The 27,823-nt window shown below is 39.9% G+C and overlaps 2 protein-coding genes across 5 annotated transcripts; one reads left to right on the plus strand and one right to left on the minus strand.

The window, feature by feature from the left end:
* Positions 1 to 3,742: 3,742 nt before the first annotated feature.
* Positions 3,743 to 9,213, minus strand: LOC148717496 (uncharacterized). 3 transcript variants are annotated; one of them, XM_088742951.1, is made up of 5 exons: positions 8,634 to 9,213; positions 7,826 to 7,953; positions 7,462 to 7,538; positions 7,072 to 7,192; positions 3,743 to 4,414 (listed from the first exon to the last, which is right to left on the minus strand). In XM_088742951.1, the coding sequence occupies exons 2-5, from the start codon at positions 7,925 to 7,927 to the stop codon at positions 4,364 to 4,366; spliced, it is 351 nt and encodes a 116-aa protein (XP_088599077.1). In that variant the 5' UTR covers positions 7,928 to 7,953; positions 8,634 to 9,213; the 3' UTR covers positions 3,743 to 4,363. The 3 variants fall into 3 exon arrangements, with proteins under 3 accessions (XP_088599077.1, XP_088599078.1, XP_088599076.1); XM_088742952.1 differs by having other exon boundaries at positions 7,112 to 7,192; positions 8,534 to 9,145; XM_088742950.1 differs by having other exon boundaries at positions 8,534 to 9,137.
* Positions 9,214 to 9,224: 11 nt separating this feature from the next.
* Positions 9,225 to 27,772, plus strand: LOC111332385 (glutathione hydrolase 1 proenzyme). 2 transcript variants are annotated; one of them, XM_022937705.2, is made up of 8 exons: positions 9,225 to 9,265; positions 20,779 to 21,179; positions 21,700 to 21,901; positions 22,298 to 22,602; positions 23,699 to 23,838; positions 24,365 to 24,552; positions 24,911 to 25,151; positions 27,017 to 27,772. In XM_022937705.2, the coding sequence occupies exons 1-8, from the start codon at positions 9,240 to 9,242 to the stop codon at positions 27,296 to 27,298; spliced, it is 1,785 nt and encodes a 594-aa protein (XP_022793440.2). In that variant the 5' UTR covers positions 9,225 to 9,239; the 3' UTR covers positions 27,299 to 27,772. The 2 variants fall into 2 exon arrangements, with proteins under 2 accessions (XP_022793440.2, XP_088599075.1); XM_088742949.1 differs by lacking the exon at positions 9,225 to 9,265 and adding an exon at positions 12,067 to 12,220.
* Positions 27,773 to 27,823: the final 51 nt, after the last annotated feature.

Raw genomic sequence — 27,823 nt, forward strand, 5'->3', positions numbered from 1 at the left:
GGAATTGAAACGCAAGGGGGTAAAGTCCAAGGTAGCTAAAAGCGAATTTTATTCGTAGAAAACGTCTAAGCACGTGAGAGTTGCGTAGAAAATTGACCGACTGTACTATTTTGTTCCTTATGAAATATTTTCCAGTGAGGTAGAATGTCATAAAATTTTACGTTGTTTACTGGCTCAAAGCGACCGTTGTACGCGTACACAAGAAAGGTAGTAGAGGGCAAGTGAACAATTATCGACCGATCTCTCTTACGTTGGTTCCCTGTAAAATTATGGAACACATTATTTTTCACGAAATGATGTCCCATCTTAATTCAAGTCAAGTATTGGTCAACTATCTGCACGACTTTCAAAAAAAATTGTCATGTGAAACCCAGTTAATTTGTACAGTAGAAGAAATTGCACGCTCCTTTGATAAAGGTGAACAAACTCATTTAATAATCATGAATTTTTCGAAAGCTTTCGAGTCGGTTCCGCACCAGCGCCTCCTATTGAAACTGCGCTACTATGGCACACGTGGTATTCTTAACACCTGGCTGACACAATGGCTTACGTGCCGAAGCCAGTCAGTTGTCGCTGATGGACAATTCTCCGGAAGTGCCAGTTCTTTCAGGGGTCCCTCAGGGGACGGTTCTTGGCCACTTCTTGTTTCTCCTATATATTAACGACCTCGGAGAAAATTGTACCTCTAAGATGCGTCTTTTTGCTGATGATACTTTGATCTACAGCACTATTAAGTCCCATAATGATGCCACTAAACTGCAATTAGATCTAACAGCACTTCAGGAATGTTCTCAGAAATAGCAAATGAAATTCAACCCCGACAAATGCCACGTCTTAACAATATCGAGGAAACAAAATCCTGTTGAGTCTAGCTACGTCCTTATAGGAAAAGTTTTAGACTCAGTTGCCCGCCACTCCAATCTAGGCGTAGAATTGTCCAGAAACCTTGATTGGGGCCAGCATGTAGATAACAAAGTCATGAAGACCAACCAATCACTTGGTTTTCTCCGACGAAATCTAAGCAGCTGCCCCGAAGGCGTGAAAGAAGCGGCCTACACAGCTCTTGCGAGGCTTCATGTGGAATACGCCAGCTCCGTTTGGGACCCACACCTAAAGAAACATGTCAAACAGATTGAAGGAGTGCAAAGAAGAGCCGCGCGCTTCGTTAAAAAGTGCCACACACGGGAACCAGGAACAGTCACAAATTCATTAAATGAATTAAACTGGATACCCCTGGAGGTACGAAGAACAATCTCGCGGCTAACCTTATTCCACAAAGCAAATCATAGTAATGGCGGCCTGCCCCTTCCAAACTATCTTATGAAACGTAGCAGACATTTAAGAAACTCTAAGAACAAGTCATGTTATCGAACTACAGCCACAAACCGAGACTTATAGAAATAGCTTTTTTTGTGGAACTGTGAAGGACTGGAATGCATTACCGAACGATTTTGTTAACACGCAATAAGCGAGAAAGTATCGTTTAAACAATATTTAATCCGTGGAGAACTTTTAGAAGCAAAGAAACGGATATTTAACATGGCAGTCAACGCAGAAAGTGAATATAACTTTGTGGTCTTTTCAACCTTTGCAAAAAGAGCAGCCACAAGGCAAAAAACAAGATTACCAATCAAGTTGATTTAGGCAAATGCCTTGCGAAAGTTTTATCAGAGTCAGCAAAACTAGCCCTTCCAAAACAACATGCTCTAGTGCGAAATTCGTGTTAGGTCTTTAGCTAACGGTGTGTGCGTCATAAGTGAAGGAGCGGTAGACAACACCGTTTGGCTGTTAGGGACCTGAACTTCTCATCGGCATTCGGGAAAGAGTAGGGCATCACAGCGGCCACTTGTTCGCAAGATCCCGTTCAAGCAGTGAAGGCAAAAGCTGTGCAAACATGGTAGCTATTTTGGTTCAGTAAATGTGGTCATACACACAGAACAGGAAACTTCATCGTGAAGATTGTCAAGCAAGGTTTTTCATAACGAGCCTCACGCCGTTAGCAACCAAAAAAAGTCTAGGTATCCAGCAGAGAATCCGTACTTTTAGTCCGCATTCTCTGCTGGATACCAGTGGCTTGCTTGGGTAAAATTTTTGATCGTATTTCGCTCCTAATCTGATAGAGGCGTCAACTTTTACACAATCATGTCATCATCCTATGGCGTGAAAAGGTAATTAAAGAAGCCGTATCCGAAAAAAGTGTACATGGCCGGCGCTTAAAAATAGTGACAAGACAAAGCGCTCGCCCGGAGTGTGTTGCGGCAGTTGCAGTCACGTCGAAGAAACATTTCTTAGTCAATGCTTGCGGATTTAGTTAACTTCATTAATACTGACATAGGCTGCGACGCTTATTTACTACGACATTTAACTGGCGGCCTGAGTGTTTTGTTTTCTAATCAATTTTACCAGATTTTTGTTTTCGGATCGGAAACAAAGTAAATTCCAGAACCGACGACTTTTTTTCCGCTGTGTTCGGAATCTTTGACAGCTGACGCTTGGTGCTGTAATTTTTGAGCATCCGGTTACCAGTTATTGGGAATAAACTCGGCGTATTACAACCTATAATTTCTTTTGCTGTTTAACGCAGAGTCCACAATACATGGCGGCTTTTTCTCACTGATATTTTATGTCGCATTTATAGTTTACACACTGTTCCAGTTTTTTTAAACGATATTCATGCAGTACACAAAAGATTCTTTGTCACTGGCCTTCATATGACCTATATTGGTGCCGGAATCCTCTAGATAGTTGCGAGAGATTACAGACATTATAGGTACGATGTGATTAACGCACTGGTGTTGAAAATCTCTTTGCGCTACCTCCTCCGCAACGATGATTAAAATCGTGAATAAACAGAGACTGGGAGTAATAATAATTGTTTTCAAATCAAGATAGATGTTGAACAAGCTGACAAAGCTTTTAAACAGACAAAGACCAACTTTCGTTTAATGACACGTTACGAACAAGTTTAAACTCCCTTGAACTTTAACAGGGTTCGTACTGTCTTGCAAGTCTGTTAATTTCAGGGCAAGTCCCCCAATGAATTTAACCAATCCTTAGAAAGTCCTTGAATTTTTATATTCTAAAAGCTTCTTGAGAGGGGTGGGACGTTGACTTTTTCCGAAAAACCAACTTTAAATACTGAGTCAAGCGCTGTGCGCTAGAGTGGTTTGGAAATTAACATAGAGCGCGGTAGATCCAGTAATGCGTTATTGACCAAGCAGGAAAACTCAAACCTGAGCCAAGCGAGAGCTTGCCTGCAGGTTACACAAAGACAAAATGGCTGCAACGCTGGCCACCGCAGAAAACGAAAAATAAGCAAGGGTTAATAGCCAATCAGCTCACAGAATTCGCTGCATCTTGCACCGCTTGCGAAGCCAGCCATATAAAAAGGAAAGATAATGCATCGGCGTAATATAACTCTTAAAGCAAGAATCTCTCCCAACATATTCATCTAAGGTAGTAAAAGTTTAAAATGTTATGAAAGCTGAAAAAGAAAGGGTTCCGGTGTCGCGCTTATTCAGAGTTACAAGTTTGAATGGCCAAGGGGTGGGCACTTATTCAAGGAAATACGGTATATCGATCACTTGAGGCTGTGCGCGTTACTTCGTGTTGTTTCATACTTTATATTATCTCATATTACCCAGTTTGTCAGGAAATCAATCGTCGTCGTGTGCTTACGCCCTACAAAAACGTCGCATCAGAGTTTCACGATCTAGCTTCGCAAAGAAATGTACCAGCAGTGTTTTGCCTTGTGTTATTTATTGAGTTTTTTTGGCAGCATTTTTTGTTTTGATGTTCTCTTCCCGTCGCGGTTTGCAGGGCGACTTTTAACAGTAAATGAAGCTGTTTTTCAAATTTTTGTCTCAAACGACTATTTATTCCTGTCGCTCTGCTGTAGATATAGATGAAGAGCTCAAATAACAGAAAAGTTTGCGTCACAAGAATTTCTTCACATTATATATGCCAGAAAACCTCAGGCATTAAACTGAATGCCAGAACTTCAGCCTGGGTGAACCAGTAAGGCCGATAGACAATACTTCCCTAGATTAACCTGTGAATGTCAAAGAAAATAAGAATGTTAGGTATCCCAGAAGCACTAAGGGATTACTGTGAATAACAGAACTTCCATTCAGCCTGGGTGAACCAGAAAAGATAAACAACACTTCCCCGTATTGACCATGAATGAAAAACTTAAAGTATGTTGTATATCCCAGAAGCGCTCAGGCATTACACTGAATGCCAGGACTTCAGCCTGGGTGAACCAGAAAGGATAGACAATACTTCCCTATATTAACCATCAATGAAAAGCTAAGTAAGTCAAATATCTCAGAGGCGCTCAGGCATTAAACTGAATGCCAGGACTTCAGCCTGGGTGAACCAGTAAGGCCGATAGACAACACTTCCCTTGATTAACCTGTGAATGTCAAAGAAAATAAGAATGTTAGGTATCCCAGAAGCACTAAGGGATTACTGTGAATAGCAGAACTTCCATTCAGCCTGGGTGAACCAGAAAAGATAAACAACACTTCCCCGTATTGACCATGAATGAAAAAACTTAAAGTATGTTGTATATCCCAGAAGCGCTCAGGCATTACACTGAATGCCAGGACTTCAGCCTGGGTGAACCAGAAAGAATACACAACACTTCCCTATATTGACCATGAATGAAAAGCTAAGTATGTTGTATATCCCAGAAGCGCTCAGGCATTACACTGAATGCCAGGACTTCAATATGGGTGGACCAGAAAGGATAGACAACACTTCCCTATATTGACAATGAATGAAAAGCTAAGTATGTTATATATCCCAGAAGCGCTCAGGCCTTACTCTGAATGCCAGGACTTCAGCCTGGGTGAACCAGAAAGGATAGACAACACTTCCCTATATTGACCATGAATAAAAAGCTCAGTATCTTGTATATCCCAGAAGTGCTCAGGCATTACACTGAATGCCAGGACTTCAGCCTGGGCGAACCAGAAAGGATAGACAACACTTCCCTATATTGACCACGAATGAAAAGCTATGTGAAACTTTGTTATATATCCCAGAAGTGCTCAGGCATTACAGTCAATGCCAGGACTTCAGCCTGGGTGAACCAGAAAGGATAGACAACACTTCCCTATATTGACCATGAATGAAAAGCTATGTAAGTTATATATCCCAGAAGCGCTCAGGCATTACACTGAATGCCAGGACTTCAGCCTGGGTGGACCAGAAAGGATACACAACACTTCCCTATATTGACCATGAATGAAAAGCTATGTATGTTGTATATCCCAGAAGCACTCAGGCATTACACTGAATGCCAGGACTTCAGCCTGGGTGGACCAGAAAGGATAGACAACACTTCCCTATATTGACAATGAATGAAACCTAAGTATGTTATATATCCCAGAAGCGCTCAGGCATTACTCTGAATGCCAGGACTTCAGCCTGGGTGAACCAGAAAGGATAGACAACACTTCCCTATATTGACCATGAATAAAAAGCTCAGTATCTTGTATATCCCAGAAGTGCTCAGGCATTACACTGAATGCCAGGACTTCAGCCTGGGTGAACCAGAAAGGATAGACAACACTTCCCTATATTGACCATGAATGAAAAGCTATGTGAAACTTTGTTATATATCCTAGAAGTGCTCAGGCATTACAGTCAATGCCAGGACTTCAGCCTGGGTGAACCAGAAAGGATAGACAACACTTCCCTATATTGACAATGAATGAAAAGCTATGTAAGTTATATATCCCAGAAGCACTCAGGCATTACACTGAATGCCAGGACTTCAGCCTGGGTGGACCAGAAAGGATACACAACACTTCCCTATATTGACCATGAATGAAAAGCTATGTATGTTGTATATCCCAGAAGCACTCAGGCATTACACTGAATGCCAGGACTTCAGCCTGGGTGGACCAGAAAGGATAGACAACACTTCCCTATATTGACCATGAATGAAAAGCTATGTAAGTTATATATCCCAGAAGCACTCAGGCATTACACTGAATGCCAGGACTTCAGCCTGGGTGGACCAGAAAGGATACACAACACTTCCCTATATTGACCATGAATGAAAAGCTAAGTATGTTGTATATCCCAGAAGCACTCAGGCATTTTTCTGAATGCCAGGACTTCAGCCTGGGTAAACCAGAAAGGATAGACAACACTTCCCTATATTGATCATGAATAAAAAGTTCAGTATGTTATATATCCCAGAAGTGCTCAGGCATTACTCTGAATGCCAGGACTTCAGCCTGGGGGAACCAGAAAGGATAGACAACACTTCCCTATATTGACAATGAATGAAAAGCTAGGTATGTTGTATATCCCAGAAGCGCTCAGGCATTACACTGAATGCCAGGACTCCAGCCTGGGTGAACCAGAAAGGATAGACAACACTTCTCTATATTGACCATGAATGAAAAGCTAAGTATGTTGTATATCCCAGAGGCGCTCAGGCATTACACTGAATGCCAGGACTTCACCCTGGGTCAACCAGAAAGGATAGACAACACTTCCCTATATTGACCATGAATGAAAAGCTAAGTATGTTATATATCCCAGAAGTGCTCAGGCATTACACTGAATGCGAGGACTTCAGCCTGGGTGAACCAGAAAGGATAGACAACACTTCCCAATATTGACCATGAATGAAAAGCTAAGTATGTTATAAATCCCAGAAGTGCTCTGGTATTACTATGAATGCCTGGACTTCAGCCTGTGTAAACCAGAAAGGATAGACAACACTTCCCTATATTGACCATGAATGAAAAGCTAGGTATGTTATATATCCCAGAATTGCTCAGGCATTACTCTGAATGAAGGACTTCAGCCTGGGTGAACCAGAAAGGAAAGACATAATTTCCCTCTATTAACAGTGAATGAAAAACTAAGTTTGCTATATCCCAGAAGCTCTCAGGCATTACGCCGAATGCCATATAAATCTTAGAAATATGACAAATAAATATATATCTCAGAAGTGACCAGGCAACACTAAACAAAATAATATTGTTACAGGATAAGACTTCAAGAAAATAGATTTTTTTAAATGATACAATGTTGACTATTCCTTACTTCAATGGGTGCACAGAATTTAAAAATTAAAATGTCATACACTGCAGGCAGAGCACACAAATTAACATCACATGGCTCCTCTTCAAGGAGAAAGAGCAAGTCATGTCTTAACCCCTTCCATCTGAAACAGACAGAAAAAAAAACAGTGAATAAAGTTTCCACCTTTATAATCCAAGCTTACCGTATTTTTGCTAGTAACTGGGTAAAAGTGAAGAACAGCTCCCCTAAAAGTCTGTCGGCCAACTGTCGGCCGGCAGTATGCCAACTGTCCATCAAACTAAGTATCCCAAGTGAGATTTAAAGACATGTATTCCAATAGAAAGTGAAATACCATACTGCAAGCTGGAACTTTTTATGCATGTCAATGCAGAAATGCAGAGTTGTACCTACCCCCCAATATTTGCTTTGCTCTTTAGGAAACACTCAGCAAAGGCTTCCCCAAAAGGAACATCAGGAGAGGCACATTCCTACAAATAAATTGCATGTATCACTCAAAAATGAATTAACTGAGCTAAAGTCATAGAATGTTCACTACTAATGGTAGATATATAATCACTGTTCACCACAGATAAAATATGTTCACTTTTATGGACACCTTTCGTCTGCCTTTCTGTAAAGTCAAGAAAGCCAAGAAAGCTCTCACTAATTGATTATAAATAAATTGCATAACAAATACCAGTAGGCTGAATATGTTTTGTGTTATTGTATAATTCCACTATGATGCATGTCATTTAGCATTGCAGGTATAACCTACCTTAATAACTTTGCAGAATACACAGCACTCTGTGTCCAATCCTTGCTTGCAAAGTTCATTGATATATTTTTTGGCATCACCAGCTCTTTGCTTGAGCAGCATTATCAGTGTTTTGTAATCAAGAGTAACTGTCATGAAAAAAGACAAGAGGATAACAAGAAGTTGAATTTAAAATAGCTACACCAAAGATCTCAAATGTTATACTTTCCCAGATATTTTCTAACACTGCCAAGCATAAAATGGATTCAATAATTACTATCACGTAGCTAGACATGTAACATAAAAACATTGCAAAAATAAAAAATAATAAGATAAAAAAAATATAAAGAGTCAAGATTGGCACACACAAATAACCTGGAAATTTAACTTTAAAGCATCTTCCATTAACTACTATTCCAGTTTTCTCAATGGCATCCCTCTGGCGATTTAAATCTTTTATCGTAGAAAAATAGAAATGAAATAAATTATAATACCGTCAAGACCCTATCAAGGAAACAAACCCGAAATTTCTCCTAAAGTAGCCATAAAAAGTGATCATAGCTAGAAGACTTAGAGGCTCAGCGTAAAATCAAACTCAGCCAATTATGTGATTTTCCTGCCAAGCAGAGATGAGTTCTGATACACCGTGAAACCAGCATTCACAACAAAACATAAGACAGCAAACTCACTTTTTCCAATCTTAATAAAAATATAAACGTTATGACTTACCCCGGTTCGTCTTAGCTTGAAAATGCTAAGTAACGTTTGCCAAGCTTTTCTTGATCCAGGATCAAGAATTTATTTTATCGATCAACCAAAGATATCTCACCACTTCTCCTTCTTCGAATTTCTGCCGGAAGATGGTAGAAACAACTCCAAATAGAGAGGCGATGGCCACTTTGTTGTTCTGAACATTTCGGTCATCCAAGCTTCCGCCATTTTTTAAAGCTGGACCGTACAAAACGCTTGGAAAATGTGCCACCAACAGGCTACTTCAAAAAACTTGCTGACTCTTATGCCACATTTCTTGAAATTTAAGATATACCATTCCCTTGACTCATCTGGAGGAGAATGAAGCAAATCAACCCTTCGAAGTTTGAACGGTCCATAACTGCACTCGACCGCGGGAAACTAAACATTCCCGCTTTTGCTTACACATATTAATATGAAATCCAATCTCCAAATGTCAATAGGCCGATCCAGCCCCTAATAAACAAAAGGCTTCATTGTACCCAGCAGGAACAGAGATTGTACAAATTCAAGCAACTACTCAGATTACTGCGAGCAATTATCGAAAAAGGATGTCAAGGCGATGATGGAAACTTATCCGGTTTATGACGTCACTCCATAGCCACCAGCCTTTTCGAATATTTGAACTTCCGTTTACCTGTGGCTCGTGAGGCTTTCGGAGGCCAAGACACATTTTCGTCGCAAAATGGCAGTTACGATGAGTAGACAACGGTAAGCATAACTTTTATTTCCACTTTTTAATATATGCAATGTTAACCGTGCAGTTTCAGTCGTAATGAATTTCCATACACGGCCTCAAGTTTGGAAACTTCTCGAAAGCATTAATTACCCACAATCGATTTACATTTTGCACCATGCGTACCTCAAATGAGCAGCCAGTGATGACGAGGAGTACGTCAGAAGATAAAAAATGTCATATTCTACAAAAATGTGCCACGAACTTAATTATAAACATCAGCCCCAAGATCAGTCCAGTTTTCCAGCTAGAGCTGTAGTCTGCTAAATCGCCTCTCATGTTTCCCGGAAAACTTCCATCCTTGCAACACATTCATCATATTCATCGGCACCGGTTTCATAATTGCGTTTGTATCTGTGGTTAACGAAGATCATTCGAAGTTAGATAAAGGTAACCCATTTACAGCGACAGCCCCTTAAATGAATCGACCGATTGCTGTGATTATTCCATTTGATGACAATGTCTTTACTCTAGCATGTGGCTGAATGGCAGTTTCTTTCTTCACCGTTTCCAAATGTATTGTGACGTTGTTTTCGTAAAATGGGACTCTGAGAAGCCCCGAGGTTTTCAAAGAATCTTTTCGAATATAATCCATGATGAGCATTAATCTGTCCGTACTTTGACCCTGGGAAGAAAATTCGATGCATATTCAAATTTTGATTTCAAAGCCAAGTAACACACGTAGAAACCGCCACTTCGTTTGCGTGACAAAGAATTATAAAGGCATAATGCACGATCCTCGCAGTCAGAACGCTATTTATGCAATTGCGAAAATCAGACCTGAAAAAAATCAGGCCAGTACGGGACTCGAACCACTGACCTCTGCGATACTAGTGCAGCGCTCTACCAATTGAGGTAACAAGCCAACTGGGAGCAGCCCGTTAAGTTGATTCGTAATAAACCCGTGCTGATAAATCAGATACAATGAATATATGAAGTTCATATATTTTGAACTATTTTCGCTATTGCATAAATAGCGTTCTGACTGCGAGGATCTTGCATCATACGTATCTAATACCGCAGTTCAAAATATATGAACTTCATATATTCATTGCAATATATATTAACGACCTATATATTAACGACCTCGGAGAAAATTGTACAGCTAGGATGCGTCTTTTTGCTGATGATACTTTGATCTACAGCACTATTAAGTCCCATAATGATGCCAATAAACTGCAGTTAGATCTAACAGCACTTCAGGAATGTTCTCAGAAATGGCAAACGAAATTCAACCCCGACAAATGCCACGTCTTAACAATATCGAGGAAACAAAATCCTGTTGAGTCTAGCTACGTCCTTATGGGGAAAGTTTTTGCCCGCCACTCCTATCTAGGCGTAGAATTGTCCAGAAACCTTGATTGGGGCCAGCATGTAGATAACAAAGTCATGAAGACCAACCAATCACTTGGTTTTCTCCGACGAAATCTAAGCAGCTGCCCCGAAGGCGTGAAAGAAGCGGCCTACACAGCCCTTGCGAGGCTTCATGTGGAATACGCCAGCTCCGTTTGGGACCCACACCTAAAGAAACATGTCAAACAGATTGAAGGAGTGCAAAGAAGAGCCGCGCGCTTCGTTAAAAAGTGCTACACACGGGAACCAGGAACAGTCACAAATTCATTGAATGAATTAAACTGGATACCCCTGGAGGTACGAAGAACAATCTCGCGGCTAACCTTATTCCACAAAGCAAATCATAGTCATGGCGGCCTGCCCCTTCCAAACTATCTTATGAAACGTAGCAGACATTTAAGAAACTCTCAGAACAAGTCATGTTATCGAACTACAGCCACATACCGAGACTTATAGAAATAGCTTTTTTTGTGGAACTGTGAAGGACTGGAATGCATTACCGAACGATTTTGTTAACATGCAATAAGCGAGAAAGTATCGCTTAAACAATATTTAATCCATGGAGAACTTTTAGAAGCAAAGAAACGGATATTTAACATGGCGGTCAACGCAGAAAGTGAATATAACTTTGTGGTCTTTTCAACCTTTGCAAAAAGAGCAGCCACAAGGCAAAAAACAAGATTACCAATCAAGTTGATTTAGGCAAATGCCTTGCGAAAGTTTTATCAGAGTCAGCAAAACTAGCCCTTCCAAAACAACATGCTCTAGTGCTAAATTCGTGTTAGGCCTTTAGCTAACGGTGTGTGCGTCATAAGTGAAGGAGCGGTAGACAACACCGTTTGGCTGTTAGGGACCTGAACTTCTCATCGGCATTCGGGACAGAGTAGGGCATCACAGCGGCCACTTGTTCGCAAGATCCCGTTCAAGCAGTGAAGGCAAAAGCTGTGCAAACATGGTAGCTGTTTTGGTTCAGTAAATGTGGTTATACACACAGAACAGGAAACTTCATCGTGAAGATTGTCAAGCAAGGTTTTTATATCCATGGCTGAGTATTAACGGAAAGATCTCGCGTTGAAAATATGCCAAACAAAACATATTGTTATTAGATATCGTGTTTATTGAATTAGTGATATCGACCAATCACGGCTGGTGTCCAAGTCACACATGGATGAATGAGTTCTGAGAACTGCTTTCAGGCGTAAAAAGCCGCCACAGTTCTTAGAAAAACTTGACCTCTGTCTACTGTAAATTCAATAACTGCGAAACTCAGGCACGCAAGATATTTCCCCTGAAGAATTTGAAATTTTAATCGAGACTTTTAATGCCATCTTCCATCAAAGAACTCTTACAAGTCAAAAAGCTAATTAAACAGAGCTCGCATCTCTTATTCCCAACATATTGAAAGCTGCTCGATCAAAACATGCCCTAGTTTGGGGGGGGGGGGGGGCACGGGGCATGTTTTGTTTAAGTTTCCGGGAAATCCGAATTGAAGGATTCGAGTTTTCAGTTTTATACTTTCTTTCGGAGGCCAAGACACATTTTCGTCGCAAAATGGCAGTTACGATGAGTAGACAACGGTAAGCATAACTTTTATTTCCACTTTTAATATATGCAATGTTAACCGTGCAGTTTCAGTCATAATGAATTTCCATACACGGCCTCAAGTTTGGAAACTTCTCGAAAGCATTAATTACCCACAATCGATTTACATTTTGCACCATGCGTACGTCAAATGAGCAGCCAGTGATGACGAGGAGTACGTCAGAAGATAAAAAATGTCATATTCTACAAAAATGTGCCACGAACTTAATTATAAACATCAGCCCCAAGATCAGTCCAGTTTTCCAGCTAGAGCTGTAGTCTGCTAAATCGCGTCTCATGTTTCCCGGAAAACTTCCATCCTTGCAACACATTCATCATATTCATCGGCACCGGTTTAATAATTGCGTTTGTATCTGTGGTTAACGAAGATCATTCGAAGTTAGATAAAGGTAACCTATTTACAGCGACAGCCCCTTAAATGAATCGACCGATTGCTGTGATTATTCCATTTGATGACAATGTCTTTACTCTAGCATGTAGCTGAATGGCAGTTTCTTTCTTCACCGTTTCCAAATGTATTGTGACGTTGTTTTCGTAAAATGGGACTCTGAGAAGCCCCGAGGTTTTCAAAGAATCTTTTCGAATATAATCCATGATGAGCATTAATCTGTCCGTACTTTGACCCTGGGAAGAAAATTCGATGCATATTCAAATTTTTATTTCAAAGCCAAGTAACACACGTAGAAACCGCTACTTCGTTTGCGTGATAAAAATTATAAACGCATGATGCACAATCCTCGCAGTCAGAACGCTATTTATGCAATTGCGAAAATCAGACCTGAAAAAAATCAGGCCAGTACGGGACTCGAACCACTGACCTCTGCGATACTAGTGCAGCGCTCTACCAATTGAGGTAACAAGCCAACTGGGAGGAGCCCGTTAAGTTGATTCGTAATAAACCCGTGCTGATAAATCAGATACAATGAATATATGAAGTTCATATATTTTGAACTATTTTCGCTATTGCATAAATAGCGTTCTGACTGTGAGGATCGTGCATCATAAGTATCTAATACCGCAGTTCAAAATATATGAACTTCATATATTTCATTGTATCTGATTTATCACTTTCACGGGTTTATTACGAATCAACTTAACGGCCTGCTCCCAGTTGGCTTGTTAGCTCAATTGGTTGAGCGCTGCACTAGTATCGCAGAGGTCAGTGGTTCGAATCCTGTACAGGCCTGATTTTTTTCAGGTCTGATTTTAGCTATTGCATAAATAGCGTTCTGACTGCGAGGTCGTGCATCATACGTATCTAAATACCGCAGTTCAAAATATATGAACTTCATATATTCATTGTAACCAAAAAATTATAAATGCGACGCAATCTTTAAAAATCTGTTTCATTTCACCGAAAAAAAAAACTTGGTTTCTTTATTCATTATTACTCCTGCGGACTAAGCGCACGAGCTGTAAAATGCCCTCCGTTTCTTCTTATTTTTGGTGCCACGTATGTGTATGCAAATTTATGCATGGATATAATTGGTACGGTGTTGATTGTTGACTTCAACGGACAAGAATTATCTTGAGCGAAACTGAGATTACCCTGGGCAAAACTGAACTTTCGTTACTAAGCAAATCTGATATTGATGGCAGTAAAACTGTTTGCGTACCTTACTCACAACCTAGTGCTATTTTCAGTTGTTGCAAACAAAACCTTAAACTAGACGCATAGCTGCGTGAACTCGGGCTTTCAATATCGCACATCTGAAGTTATCTTTAGGGGACTGCCATATTGTCTTTGTTACTGTCGTCACGCAATTCCGTCTTTGCCGGTCACGAATAAGTCTACTTGTGTTTATTTTTGTTTGCTGGAGTGTAATGAATGTTATGGTACTAGATAACAATCAAAATAATATATTACTATATAGGAGTAGGTTACTACAGATTCCAAGGGTTGAAATTCAAGGACTTTTCAATGACTTTGAAGGCCAAGTTTTAGAAAATTGAAGGACCACTTTTGGAAAGGTTTGCATAAGAAATTTTAAAATCATTTGATATTATTTCTCAGCTTTTCCATGAAAGTACTGTTATTTTCAACTTGAAAATTGCTTAGAAAAAGCATTGCAAAAATCAAGCCCTAGTCCTCAAATTATTAAAGTACTTTCAAGGCCTTGATTTTTTTATTTTTAAATTCAAGCACATTCAAGGACTTTCAAGGCTTTCACAAACCTTGAGTAGGTTATGCATTTGCCTTTAACTGGAAGGAGAAGGGAATTTTTCATCTATTATTGGTACCGAGTCATAGTTTGTTGCCAAATGATCACCCAGAGGGAGTTGTCAGAAATCAGTAGATTGAAGCAATATTAATGTTCAGTAGTTCATAATATTTTTAATAGAAAATCTCTAAATATTGAATATTGTTCATGGCCCCAACAAGAGAAGTAGTGCTATTTACAGTTTTAGTATATTCAATAAGAGGCATTTGACCTTCATTAAATACCAAGAGGGAATACACATATTTTGACCTTTTTGTGGGTTTAAAAATACATGTCATACAAAAAACTGAAAACCACATCAAAAACCCTGTGCATTCACCATTATTTCTCACAAGATTTTCAACAATTCATTTTTCATATAATCTTTTGCCATACTGAATAACATTAGATAAGGTGTTTGATTTCCAATAACTACATGATTTTATTACGGAGTAGCACAGGTAGCCCAAGCTCTGTCATAGACTCTTTCACAGTGAATAATTAAAGAGTTTGTGTAGTGCAAGGTTTAGTTGGACTTGCTTTTGAGCTCCGTAAATGTAAAGTTGTGTGAAATAATCGAAGAAATAATGTCTTACCTTCGTATAGAGTAGTCTGTGTTGTTCTCCTCGCGATTTGAGGCCGTTTTGATTTGTTTTAGCTTGACGCCCTAGATTACCGTGCATAAAATACGGGAAGGTCGGAAACTTCTGTTGACACATGCTCGCCAAAATCGCTCGAAAATAACACTTAAATACTTTCCCTCGAATCAAAACTCGGCAGCACGAAAGCCAAATAGTTTCCCTTTAAGTTCACCAAAAAAAATCCCGCAAAAGTCGGTTTTTCGAGCAACCAATCCAGGGAGAATTTCAAATTAACGGCCGTTCGGAATTCTTCTAATGCAGGGAAGGAACTTTGTGTGCAGTTGAGAGACCGTTAATGCGCGGTCAACGTGGAACCTAGTCAAATCTCTCTCAACGGGTCCTCCCCGTAGTCTTCTAACAAGGTACCCCGGGTAAGAGGATATTTGTAAAAATCCATTGAAAACAGTGAAGATGGACAGTATCGACGATCTAGTCAAGTCGATGAGTTTACCCGGGGTACCTTAGTATGTGTGAAGAGTTGGTGTTAGAAGACTATGGGGAGGACCCGTTGAGAGAGATTTGACTAGGTTCCTGGTTGACCGCGCATTAACGGTCTCTCAGCTGCACAAGAAGTTCCTTCCACGCATTAGAAGAATTCGGAACGGCCGTTAATTGGAAATTCTCGCTGGTTTAGTTGCTCGACAAACCGACTTTTGTGGGCTTTTTTTCGGTGAACTTAAAGGGAAACTATTTGGCTTTCATGCTGCCGAGTTTTGATTCTACGGAAAATTATTTAAGTGTTGTTTTTGAGCGATTTTGGCGAGCATGTGTCAACAGAAGTTTCCGATCGTCCCGTATTTTATGCACGGTAATTTAGGGCGTCAAGCTGAAACACATCAAAGCGGCCTCAAATCGCGAGGAGAACAACACAGACTACTCTATACGAAGGTAAGACTTTATTTCTTTGATTATTTCACACAACTTTTCATTTACGGAGCTCAAAAGCAAGTCCAACTAAACCATGCACTATACTAACTCTTTAATTATTCACTGTGAAAGAGCCTGTGACAGAGCTTGGGCTACCTGTGGGAGTAGCAGAGTGAATAGACAGCCACAGCACAACTCACACTGAACCTTCTGGTTTCATAGGCATGACTCTGAAAAAGGGTACTATTTTGAACTCTTGTTAATTTTAACCCCTTTCAACTCAAATATATCATTGTTATGTATACTCTGAAAATAATGTACTAAGCTATTCAATGATGATACCTCAAGCAGCACACATGTACCTTGAGGATGGCTTCTGCAATAAATATCCCTTGCACAAGAATAGAATATTTTTAAGCCCACATTACCTTTACAATAGATAGCAACTGCAGTACATCTTATTGTCAAGACAAAATTGTTGAAATTTTCGGATAAAAGTGATTGAAAGGCTCTTCAGTCTTGAACACATTTAAAAGTGTGGGTAATTCTGTCTGCATTAAAAATGGTTGTCTGGTTAACTGAGAGAAACTTGAATACAACTTATTTCCAATACTCATTATTGAAAAGAGATCATTAGCAGAATTGATTCCTTCTTTGTTATTGTAAATCAAAGGACATAAACTCATTGCAACACATTGTTGTCCTGAATTTTGTCCAAATAGCAACTCATTAGTTTGGCTATATGGTGCCATTATTAATTTGCTAGGGTCAATGTACATTGGAGTAGGACCAGGATTTTTCTCAACATCTGAACTCAGTTGAAATTTTCAATAGTTTGATGCATGTGTCTGACTCCTGTTAAGACACAAGGGTCTATTACAAGAAAACATTGATAAATACCACCTTGCTCTATACTTCAATTTCACTGTCCTCTGATATATCCTCTCTGAACAATTCAACAAATACTTCTTATCATGTTTTGTACATTTATTTAATCTTACCCTCTTCGTATTAAACTTACAAATATTCTTTTTACCTCTTCTAAATCACATAACGACGTAGCCAAGAGGACTTCAGTACATATGCTTGGACGAATACGCACATAAACAAATTCCTTCAGTTTTCTGCCCTTTCTTCTGAGACGTTTCAAAGTAGCTTCTGGTATTCTACTGGGTTCTCGATCACGTCTAAATACAAGGTTGTGTTTACATTTAAACATAATATGACATAACTCATTTGATATAGCAGGTTTCGCTTGATATTTCTCGATAAAAGGTTCACTGATAAAGGATCGCTCGTAAATTGATCTGTCGCAAAGTTCGCGAAACGACTCGTTCCCAAATCCCTCCACAACTTTTAGTGCAGTTCTTCCGCGAACGGTGTGTGACTTTGTATATACATTGGGCGTAATAGCCATCGAATTTCGTTTGGGTACATCAAGCAAGGAATTGTCCACGAAGGCAACCATTTGCTTTCTTCCTTTAAACCATGCGCTTTAGGGTTCATTTTACGCATGCGCTTACATTGTACGCATGTGCTGTAGTGGAACTTCGTTTTGCGACTGAAAAAAAAAATTAAAAACACAGCCGAATTTATACCTCGGGCGTTTCCTTCGGAAAGCCCGAGTAAAAATCATACGCTGTAACGAGGTCTGTAACTAAATCCCCGGCAGCCGGCCACGGTTTCAAGTTAGACTAAATGCTCGGCAGTCATAAGTTTTCCTAAAATTTTCACCGAAAGGCTCTTTGAAACTTCTTAAAAATACCAAACATTTCTCAAGAATGTCAAGCGATTCCAAAGATAATTTGAGCTTTTAGTTGAAAAATGTTTCGCACTTATGCGTAATATGAAATCTGTAAGCTGGAAAACCAGGAATCCGGAATTCCGCCGGAATATTTCAACGTCTGTTTTTCAGTTTTATTCAAAACGACTCCGATAATTTTCCGAAGAGTGTACGAGCTCCGAATATACTCCGATGATTAACCCGAAGATTATTCGATGATTTCCGAAGTTCACCCCCCCAGAGAGCCCTGAATTTTTGAAGGCTTGTTTTTCAATTCTTCGTTTTTCTTTTTTCAAGATTTTTCGGGAGTGTACGAGCTCCGAATATATACTCCGAGGATTAACCGAAAACTATCCGAGGGTCTCCGAAGTTACCCGGAAATCCTCGAGGAACAATCGAACTCCCGGCTTCATTTGTTTTTTATCGATTTTTTTATTTCATCTTTTGTTTACTTTTAAGTATTAACTTATCTATTTTTTAACGGCCGTGAAACTAAATGATAAACAGCAAATTATTCGTCAAGTTATAGGTTAACATGGTCAGCGTCCCTTTCATCGAGACCTCGATTATCCATTAAGAGGGTACAAAGAAAATATAGCAATGCCTTAGTCAGTCTACCATTTATTCAATTACAATTCCGGGAAAGCACTGCGTAACGAAAGCGATAAGCTCTTCCGTTAGAGACAGGCCTCCCTCAGATCTCCTCAACAGACCTTGCAAGTGGCCTGTATGGAAACAGGGACCACGTGTGCACAGACATGCTGCGTTAATATGGTAGTATCTTCTTTGTGCTCTTCCCAACTTCCAACATTTTGTGCCATCTAAGTACAGATTTGGATACCAGTCCACTTCTAAACGTCCAATGACTGCCATGCTATCAACAGGTTGAGAGTCTTTTTGAAAGCTCCCTTCACATCCGTTACATTTTGAGATGTTTCCTTTTAGCTTCATTTAAAAGAATGGATTAGAAGATTCAGGAATGATAGGTTTCGGCGGTAAAGGAAAACCTTGGGGCACGGATGGTTGGAGTGGACGCATACCCCTAAACGAATGCTGCTGCGTAGAAGACATCGCCGGGGACAGCCTTTGGCTAAACGTAGATGTCGTAAATGACTGGGGTAACGGCCCTGGGTATCCAAAAAGATGATTTTGGCCAGCCCCTCCCATTGCTGTGGCTACGTGAGACACCTCGCTGGTCAGGGAAAAAGTCTGATGCTGTGGCTGTAGATCTGATATTTTTATTGAAAATAAAAATTTTTAATGAAAGCGATAAGCTCTTCCGTTAGAGACAGGCCTCCCTCAGTCCTCCTCAACAGACCTTGCAGGAGTTTTCCAGCTTACCTTACCTTTCCGAAGAGCGTACGAGCTCCGGATATACTCCGAAGATTAACCAAAGATTATCTGAGGGTTTTCGAAGTTACCCAAAGATCCCTGAATTTTTCAAGGACTGTTTTTAATTTAAAACAACTCCGAAGATTTTCCGAGTGGTGTACGAGCTCTGTACATACTCCGAAGTTACCCGTGGATCCGGCCTGAGGAACAATCGAACCCCCATGAACATGGTCGAACATCGAACACCTATGAGGAATTAAGAAAACGCTGAAGAATCCGCCTCAACAATTTTTTTATTTTTTTTTTTATTATTTTTTTTTACCGTTCTTTTTTTTATGTAAGTTACACGGAATTTTTTAATGTGAATTTTGTCTTAGCCAAGTGAAAAGTGCATGGATATTGGGTAAATTCAAATCAGTTTGTTTCCGGTTGGACAGTTAACCACCCTGATACCCTGCTCCTTTTTCCTCGTCCGAAGAACAAAGAACGATCGAAAACGCAGGCCTTGTGAAGACTTGGCATGCAGTAAAATACGTTAATGACGCCATTGTCTAAAAAGTGATCGCGAAATTATTTTTTTTTGTTAAAACTTGAATTAATAACTTGAATTTTGAATAACAATAACAACAACAACAACAACAGCATTTATTTAAACACTATAAAAAATTAAGCAAAAGCTGGTGTGGTCGTGTACAAACAATAAAACTAAATTCCTAACTAAATACAATAAAACTAAATTCAATTGGTTCAAAGCTCAATTGGTAGAGCGCTGCACTAGTATCGCAGAGGTCAGTGGTTCGAATCCCGTACAGGCCTGATCTTTTTCAGGTCTGATTTTCGCTATTGCACAAATAGCGCTCTTTACTGCGAGGATCGTGCATCATACGTATCTAATAACGCAGTTCAAAATATATGAACTTCATATATTCATTGTATCCAAAACTAAATTCCTAACTAATTACAAGAAGACTAATGTAAGATTTCTACATATTTACAACAATAAAAATTCTACATAGTACATCATTATAATATACGTGGCATCAAGTGTATTTTTAAGCCACGTATATTATAATGATGGACCGTGAACAAAAAAGTGAAAGAAAACAAAAGTATAATGGCATGGAACCAGAAGCAAAAAGGCCAAGAAATTGACAACCTCAAGGAATAGCAGAAAGAGGCAAGAAAAGTAATGCCAACCAGACATACAGACTTGCAACTATTTTGATCTTTTGTTAATTCTCACTCCATTATTTTTCATCTTTGCCTGTTATCTTATTCACCTGAAGTTATCGTTGTGACAAAGACGACATATGACGTTTCCAACACTTATCTTCTCTCCTGCATCTTCATTATCTATAACGTTGATCTATGATGCACTTTTTTGGATTAGCCTTTCTCCTGTATTATTTCAAGTTGTAGGATGGTTTTCAAACTACATTTCCGACTATGTACATATTGCAGACCTATTTTGTGCAAGTTGCAACCCAACCCCGTCCCCAGGGTCTCTCATCTTCCCGCCCCCCTGAGCGGGCGCCACAACTCGAGCGCCACAACTGGACACCAAATGAGAACTTTTATTTATCATTGATATACGATTTCTCGTGACAGATTGTGACCTCTCAGTTTCCTTTCTGAGGCAAATGCCAGCGTTTAGCTATAATACGATCTAAATCCAGGTCAATAATTTGATCTAACTTTTTTCTTTTTAGGAAGATCGTAATATTTCTGATTATGGGGGCGATTTCACTTTTGGGGACCGGTACTGGTGTTCTGACTTATTTCTTAATAAGAGATTCCCCCTCTGATGAATCGTCTGATGATGAATCATCTGGCGTCTACGATAAATGGGCCGTTGCCACGGATACACTAAAGTGCTCCGAAATCGGAAACGAGACCCTCAAAGCTGACGGTTCCGCAGTGGATGCTGCCATCGCCGCCATGTTCTGTTTGGGTGTGGTCAGCATGCACTCATCAGGGATAGGAGGTGGGGGAGTGATGTTGGTGTACAATCAAACATTAAAGAAAGCAACAGTCATCGACTTCAGAGAAACTGCCCCAGCCACAGCCGACAAGAACATGTTTAAGGGCAACGAAAGTAAATCCAGGAAAGGTCAGTCAATTCTGTCGGTTAATTGTAACGCTTTTTTAAGACGGTTGTGGTGATTGCATAGTTGATATTTTTCTCTGGTTGGTATGTGTCATATTAATCAATTCTGATATATCAGTTTAAACGTCTTAATATTTAACTTTCCTGTACAAGTTACTTTTGTTACTTTCACAGCTCATTGATCGCACAAACACAAATTTACTTGCTTGGTACCCACTTCTCATATGTGTCGCGTAAATCAGCCTGGAAAGTCTTTTGAGAAGGACTGCCGGAAACTATCACAAGATTTCCTTATAAAATTTATTAGACCAAGTTAATTAAATTGTCTCCACAAAGACTGGCTTGAGCCACAAAATTACAATGAAGATGAAGGTCCACCGTAGAAATGCAAAAAGTCGTTTACACGGTCATACCACTCCCAGACAGACCTTAATTTGACTGTTTTTACAATTCATCGAGATATCTTTAAACGGTTAAAAGAAAATCAGACAGAAACACCCACCAGATCATTTTATCACTTTAGGTGGTCTGTCTATTGCTGTTCCCGGTGAGGTGCGCGGTATGTACGAGGCTTGGAAACAACATGGTCGGTTACCGTGGAAACGCCTTGTTCAACCCGCCATCGACTTGGCCAAAACTGGATTTAAAGTCACTGAAGCTGTGGATGATGCACTGAAGACGACAAAAGGAATTAAAAAAGATATTGAAAACGACCCAGGATTGAGGTCAGACTATTTCATTACCAGACTCCAATGCAGATCGCATGCTCAATCATTGTTACAGTAGCCCTGACTACAAATAACACGTTAACCTGTTGTGTGCATTGCTACCACTGTGCTTACAAAGAAAACAATCTGACGAACCAGTCATTACTTATCACCTGGGAAGGGAAGGGAGAGGATTTTTTCGGGGGGGGATCACATGGTTTTTAGTGTGAACGGAGGGGAAATCAGTCGTTGCAAACAGAGTACAAAGGAGGGACCATATAAAATTAGTTGCCAATGAAATGGCGACGTCTGCATGAGGTTTGATTTTTCGCAGGAAGGGGAACCAGTTTTTTTTTTCCTTCTCCGTCAGCCTTAACAATATTTATGACATCACTACTTCTTTCGATATTTCAGTGAGCTCTTCCTTACTGATGACAAAACGCTGGTTGAAAAAGGAGCTAAAATTAAGAACGTAAAGTATGCAAAGACTCTGGAAAGAGTGCGTGACGATCCTGACTCCTTCTACAATGGAACGCTCGCTGGTGACATTTTGCGTGACATGAAGGAAGTCAATGGGAGCGTGACTGAAGGAGATTTAAGAAATTATTCGTCGATTATAAGAGAGCCATACCAGAGTAAACTCTCGAACATGAAAATGTACCTGACCCCACCCCCGACAAGTGGCGCTGTACTAGCACTTATCTTAAACATTATGAGAGGTATGTGTGGAAGCTAGAGGGAAGAATTTTATTTTACCACAAAATGCAAATAACGATAAAAACAAGACAGTCACACAAAAACAAATAAAAGTGGCGAGGAAGCCCAAAGAGAAACCACGGGGCTTATAGATATGTATAGGTAATCGCATGGGGCCGAGTAAAATTAAGGATTAATATCACTTGTGTTTTCGGAAGTTGCTTAAATTGCCCGAGTCGCGCAGCGACTCGGGCAATTTCTGCAACTTCCGAAAACACAGGTGATATTAATCCTTAATTTTACTCGGAACCATGTGATTACTTGTTTATAATATAAGGGGCAAAATGTTTTCTTACTGATATCGCGCAAAACGGGACGCCATTGTTACAAAACAAACAGAAATTTCTTTACCTTGGCAGCCGTTGCTAAGCGATTTTCAGCCAATCATTTTCAAGTAATTTTGCCCGGGGCTATTACAAAAATTAAGAAAAAATGCCACCTGTCTTGACAAATCACAATTCAGTAATTTTGCTCCTTATATGATAATGGTAAGTAATAGGGGTTGTTGACAAAACAACTGTTTACCTTTCTTATAACGAAGACTCTCCGAAAGCATAGAGAAAGTTCCCCTTCTAAGTGCTCTGTGCAATGTTTAAATTATTCCGCCGTTTATTTCTTGTGTTTTGAATGAATTGAAAACCCGCCATCACTCGGCAAGTATCCTGAGGCTGTTGGAAATGAGCAAGGGCGACCTCAGCTTCGCTGGAGCTGAATGAGGATCAAACAGATAAAAATACATTTAAATGCAGTTTTGCTTGACTCATCGTCTTAATATAACTTGCATCTATATCAAGCCGTGTGTGCCTTTAAAAGCACACACAACCCACAATTCCTCTATTCGCTCCGACGAAGGGCTAACGCTCGAAACGCCAGCTTTTGTAATCGTTACGGTGGCCAATTTACCATTTCAACTTTGTTGATATATCCAAATTATTTCGTTACTCCCACCGACGCAGCCCCAAACAGTTTCTTTCGAAACTATCAGCCTTTATTCATAAGTGAGATTCTACTCGAAAGATTTATAAACCAGCTTCCTAATGTAGAATGCTTGAATTGTAGGGTACAACATGACATCGTCAGCTCGTGATGACGTGAACGCCACCGTGCTCAAGTATCACCGAATTATTGAATCCTTTAAGTTCAGCTATGCATGGCGCAGTCTGCTCGGAGATCCCAAGCGTAACCCCGAGATAGTAGAGGTAGGTGATATTAACTTTTGTCTAACCAGCTGTTTGGTTGACGCTTGTCAAACCACAACCAGTGAAGGTCCAAAGTAACAAATCCTCGCTTTCCAGATAGCTACCACTGTGGAGAGCAATGATGCACCTTTAACATCCATTATGGTATTAAATTCCCTTCCTTTTTTAATATCTCAATGCACAATTAATTTGTTCTCAGACATGGTACAAGTCTTGCTGTATGATCGCTAGTTGCAAAGGGCATATTATGAAGGCCATGCAATCAAAATTGGAATTGATTCACAAGGAACCAAATATTAACGTATGGCAAAGACAAATAGCCGGCCTGCAAGAAAACATCGGTGACCAAATCGAATTCTATTCATCCAGAAGACCAAAGCTTTTGTCTTGATTCAGCTTTGCATATGGTTGGCTAGCAGGTGGCGCAAGTTGTTTAACACGATTTTCGAACAAATCCAAGATTAAAGATAAGTGAACAGAAACAATTACTTTTTTTTTCATCGTTATCATTTTTTATTTTCAAAAGAATGCAAAAAAAATGTTGGATCCAAAAAGAGGGGATGACCTACGTGACAGAATACGCGATAGCAAAACTTATAAGAATGTATCGTATTACGCGGATTCCTTTTCGAATGCTGATTACGGTACGACACACGTGGCTGTACTGGCCCTAAATGGAGACGCAGTTTCTGTGACAACAACTATTAATATGAGGTGAGTTGACTTATAAAAATCATTTGGAAGTACGGGTGGCACCAGTGGACCTCGAGTTCACCATAACTGAGGGCTTACGAAGGATGACTTCTCAACGTTCCTGCTTTCGACGATAATAACCACTGGAAGCAGTCGAACTCGCTCGGTTTGAGAAGAGTTGTCAATATCATGGAGTTTTTAGTTATTATGGTTAAGCCGCAGGAAAGATGAAAAAGAGTCCGCCATGGTTTTCGTAAGAAGATGACAACTTGCAAGGAAGGTGTTAGGAACCAAAGCCAAAAATAATCATGTTACTGCTCAGCCTCATTGAAATGGGATTCTCTAACAGTAGTGACGTTACTTTTTTTTTCTCAAACAGATTTGGCGCTAAATATCGATCCACCAGAACAGGCATTATCTACAACAATCAGATGGCAGATTTTGATATTCCTGGTCACGAAATAGTGGATGATATTTCTCCTTCACCATTCAATTTTCCTGAGCCTGGCAAGCGACCGTTCTCCTCCATGTGTCCCACCATTTTTACCGATAACGACGGAAAAGTTCGGCTTGTTATTGGTGCCTCTGGTGGGAAAATGATAACCACAGCTGTGTCACTGGTACGTCCAATCCCCTTTTTTTTATGCTCCTTGAATCTCAGCGATTTGGCTTATATAGGGTGATAAGCATTGTAGGAGGTTTACGGTGAGTACCCTACCCAACTTTATCCCTAGAGAGGAGAGGTAAAGATGGCGGAGAAACACATGGACAAGCACATTACATATCTTTATCCTAATGGTAAAGCTCTTTGGTATGGATTTTCCAGAAAAAGAAACAGATTTTCCCAGAACTGTATTATGATTATAGGTGTTGACGGGTTCCATTCACACGGAAGTGCGCGCGCTTATATTCGCCTGATTACGTTTATTATTATGCGCAATAACAGAATGGGAAATGCAATACCGAGGAATCATCTTAAGGTGAACGATAAAAAAAATTATATTCGCATTTATAAATGCCAACGGATATTAATTCACACGAATTTATTCAGGGTGCTATTTATTTCAGTGCTCAGTTTGCTCAGAAGGAAACCAAGGATCATTTCAGGACTCGTTCACTACAATAAATTACATTGTCCTCATTGCATAATTGTCTAAATTTGCCAAACAAAGGGTCAACTCAGTTCTAGCCCGTGCATTTCTTTAAGACATCGCACGCACACCCGAGCTTATTCTTTGATAAATATGTTTTCATCAGGACAAAAACTAAGTTAATGAAGACACCGATGTTAGTTTGATATACCCCAACAATGAAACAGTTTTAACGAGTTTTGCTCCGCTGGTATATTCGAACTCATGGTTTTCAGACTTTACACTTCGAAGTAAGGCAACGAAGTGGGCTGTCCGCTATTCTTACAAACTAGAACTTCAAAGAGTTTGTCATTCAAAAACGTGGCGAGTGCGAGAACAAGTGGCATTTTACTTTGAACTGAACAAAAATAAATCGTTTTAAGTCAGTTACGTAGACACTTGTTGCAGTTATAACTACAATTGACTACTGACAAGACAAACTGAACGTGTAAAGAAATTTTCATAACCAAGTACTTAGTATTTCCACTTGATTTCTACTCGTCCGTTGGCATGCTGCCGGAACGTCAACATTGCAGGCGCGTATGCGTCCGCAGTAGGACTGTCGCGCGGCTGTAAACACTATAATGTAGTGTAACAGCAATTGATAATGAGGATTTTTGGGAAACTGCTAAAATTTACCAACATTTTTGTAGAGACGAGGATTTAACTCGATCAGAACTGAGGCTTGAAACAGATCAATTATTAGTGGTTGAATTTATCCTCCTCCTAAGCCTCAGTGAAAGAGGAAAATTTGTGTCACGCACTGTCGCTTCTATCACCTGATTTTCGGTGCGTTTTGGGTATTAACAACAAAACAGAATGCTTCAAAAGGATAGACACATCGTTTTAGAATTTATTAAGCTTCGCCGACCGGCAGGGACACCGCAACAGCTTGCGCCAATTACTTCGGGCCCAGTAAACCCACCCATCCCACCCACGGGAGGACATCCATCACACAGTAATCTCGCGCGTGGGAAATTAACGTCTCCTGCCCCCAACCCTACAGGAGACGGGACCTCCATTTATTCGTCCCTATCCGAGAAGACTAGAATATCTAACCATTTCTTGATGTTATAGAAAGGTAGCAAATTCTTCTCTTTGAAGTGAACAGCTGAAAATAACGCGAAAACGAGGAAACATAAAATATAGGTATTATTTTCTTCCACGCTGAAAAGAGGAAGCAGCTACTTTTGAAAAGCTAACAACGTAGGTCGGAGCTTTAAGTGAGTGACACTCATCCTACCCCCCACCCCCTCCCCTATCCACTGCGGATTCGAACCGGCTGTACTTCGCTACTGAATATATATGGTACATATTGTGAAAATTAAAGCAAAAATATACTGTTGCTTTGGCAGGTGTTAATGAACAAACTCTGGTTTGGTGATAACTTGTCTGAGGCGGTAAACAAACCACGACTGCACACACAACTGGTGCCTGATCAGAGAGTCTTTTATGAAAATGAACACAATGGGATCTATCGCATTCAAGATGACGTAATAGAAGGCTTAAGAGAACGAGGTCACAACATCACAGGAAGCGAATCGTTCGCTGTGGTGCAGGCGATTTATAACGAACCGGGTGTCAGAATATTCGCCAAGTCTGATCCGAGAAAGCATGGAGCGCCCGCGGGTGAATAGAACTTTCGTTCAGAGACAACCGTCAGTTTTGTTGACTGACCTCAACTTGCTTTGAAACGCAACATAGTTTGGTAATTCCACATTCTTAAACTGTTTTTATAACACAGTCGTTCCTCTTGAAAAGATGCAATTCTCGAGAGTAATGCAAGTGATACAATCCACTAGAAAACTGAACTATTTGATTAATATAGCTCAGTCAGTTTTGTCGACTAACCTTAACTTGCTTTTAAACGCAGCATTGTTTGGCAACTCCATATTCTTAAACTGTTTTCATAACACAGTCGCTCTTATGGAAAAAAGGCAATGCTCAAGAGAAATGTAAATGATGTAATCCATTAGATAACTAAACCATTTGATTAATATAATTCACTATGTTTGAAAAAGTCTAGAACTTATTTCCAGTCATTGCTATTTTAATCATATACAGTGAATAAAGGAAAGTTGTATAAAAAATACGATTCTGTTTTCAACAAATTTTGTTTGTTTCGTTTCTCTGCATCAGCTCGCGCTTCAAGAGAGTTACAC

Source organism: Stylophora pistillata, chromosome 13 (assembly GCF_964205215.1).
Source record: "Stylophora pistillata chromosome 13, jaStyPist1.2, whole genome shotgun sequence".
Lineage (NCBI taxonomy): Eukaryota > Metazoa > Cnidaria > Anthozoa > Scleractinia > Pocilloporidae > Stylophora > Stylophora pistillata.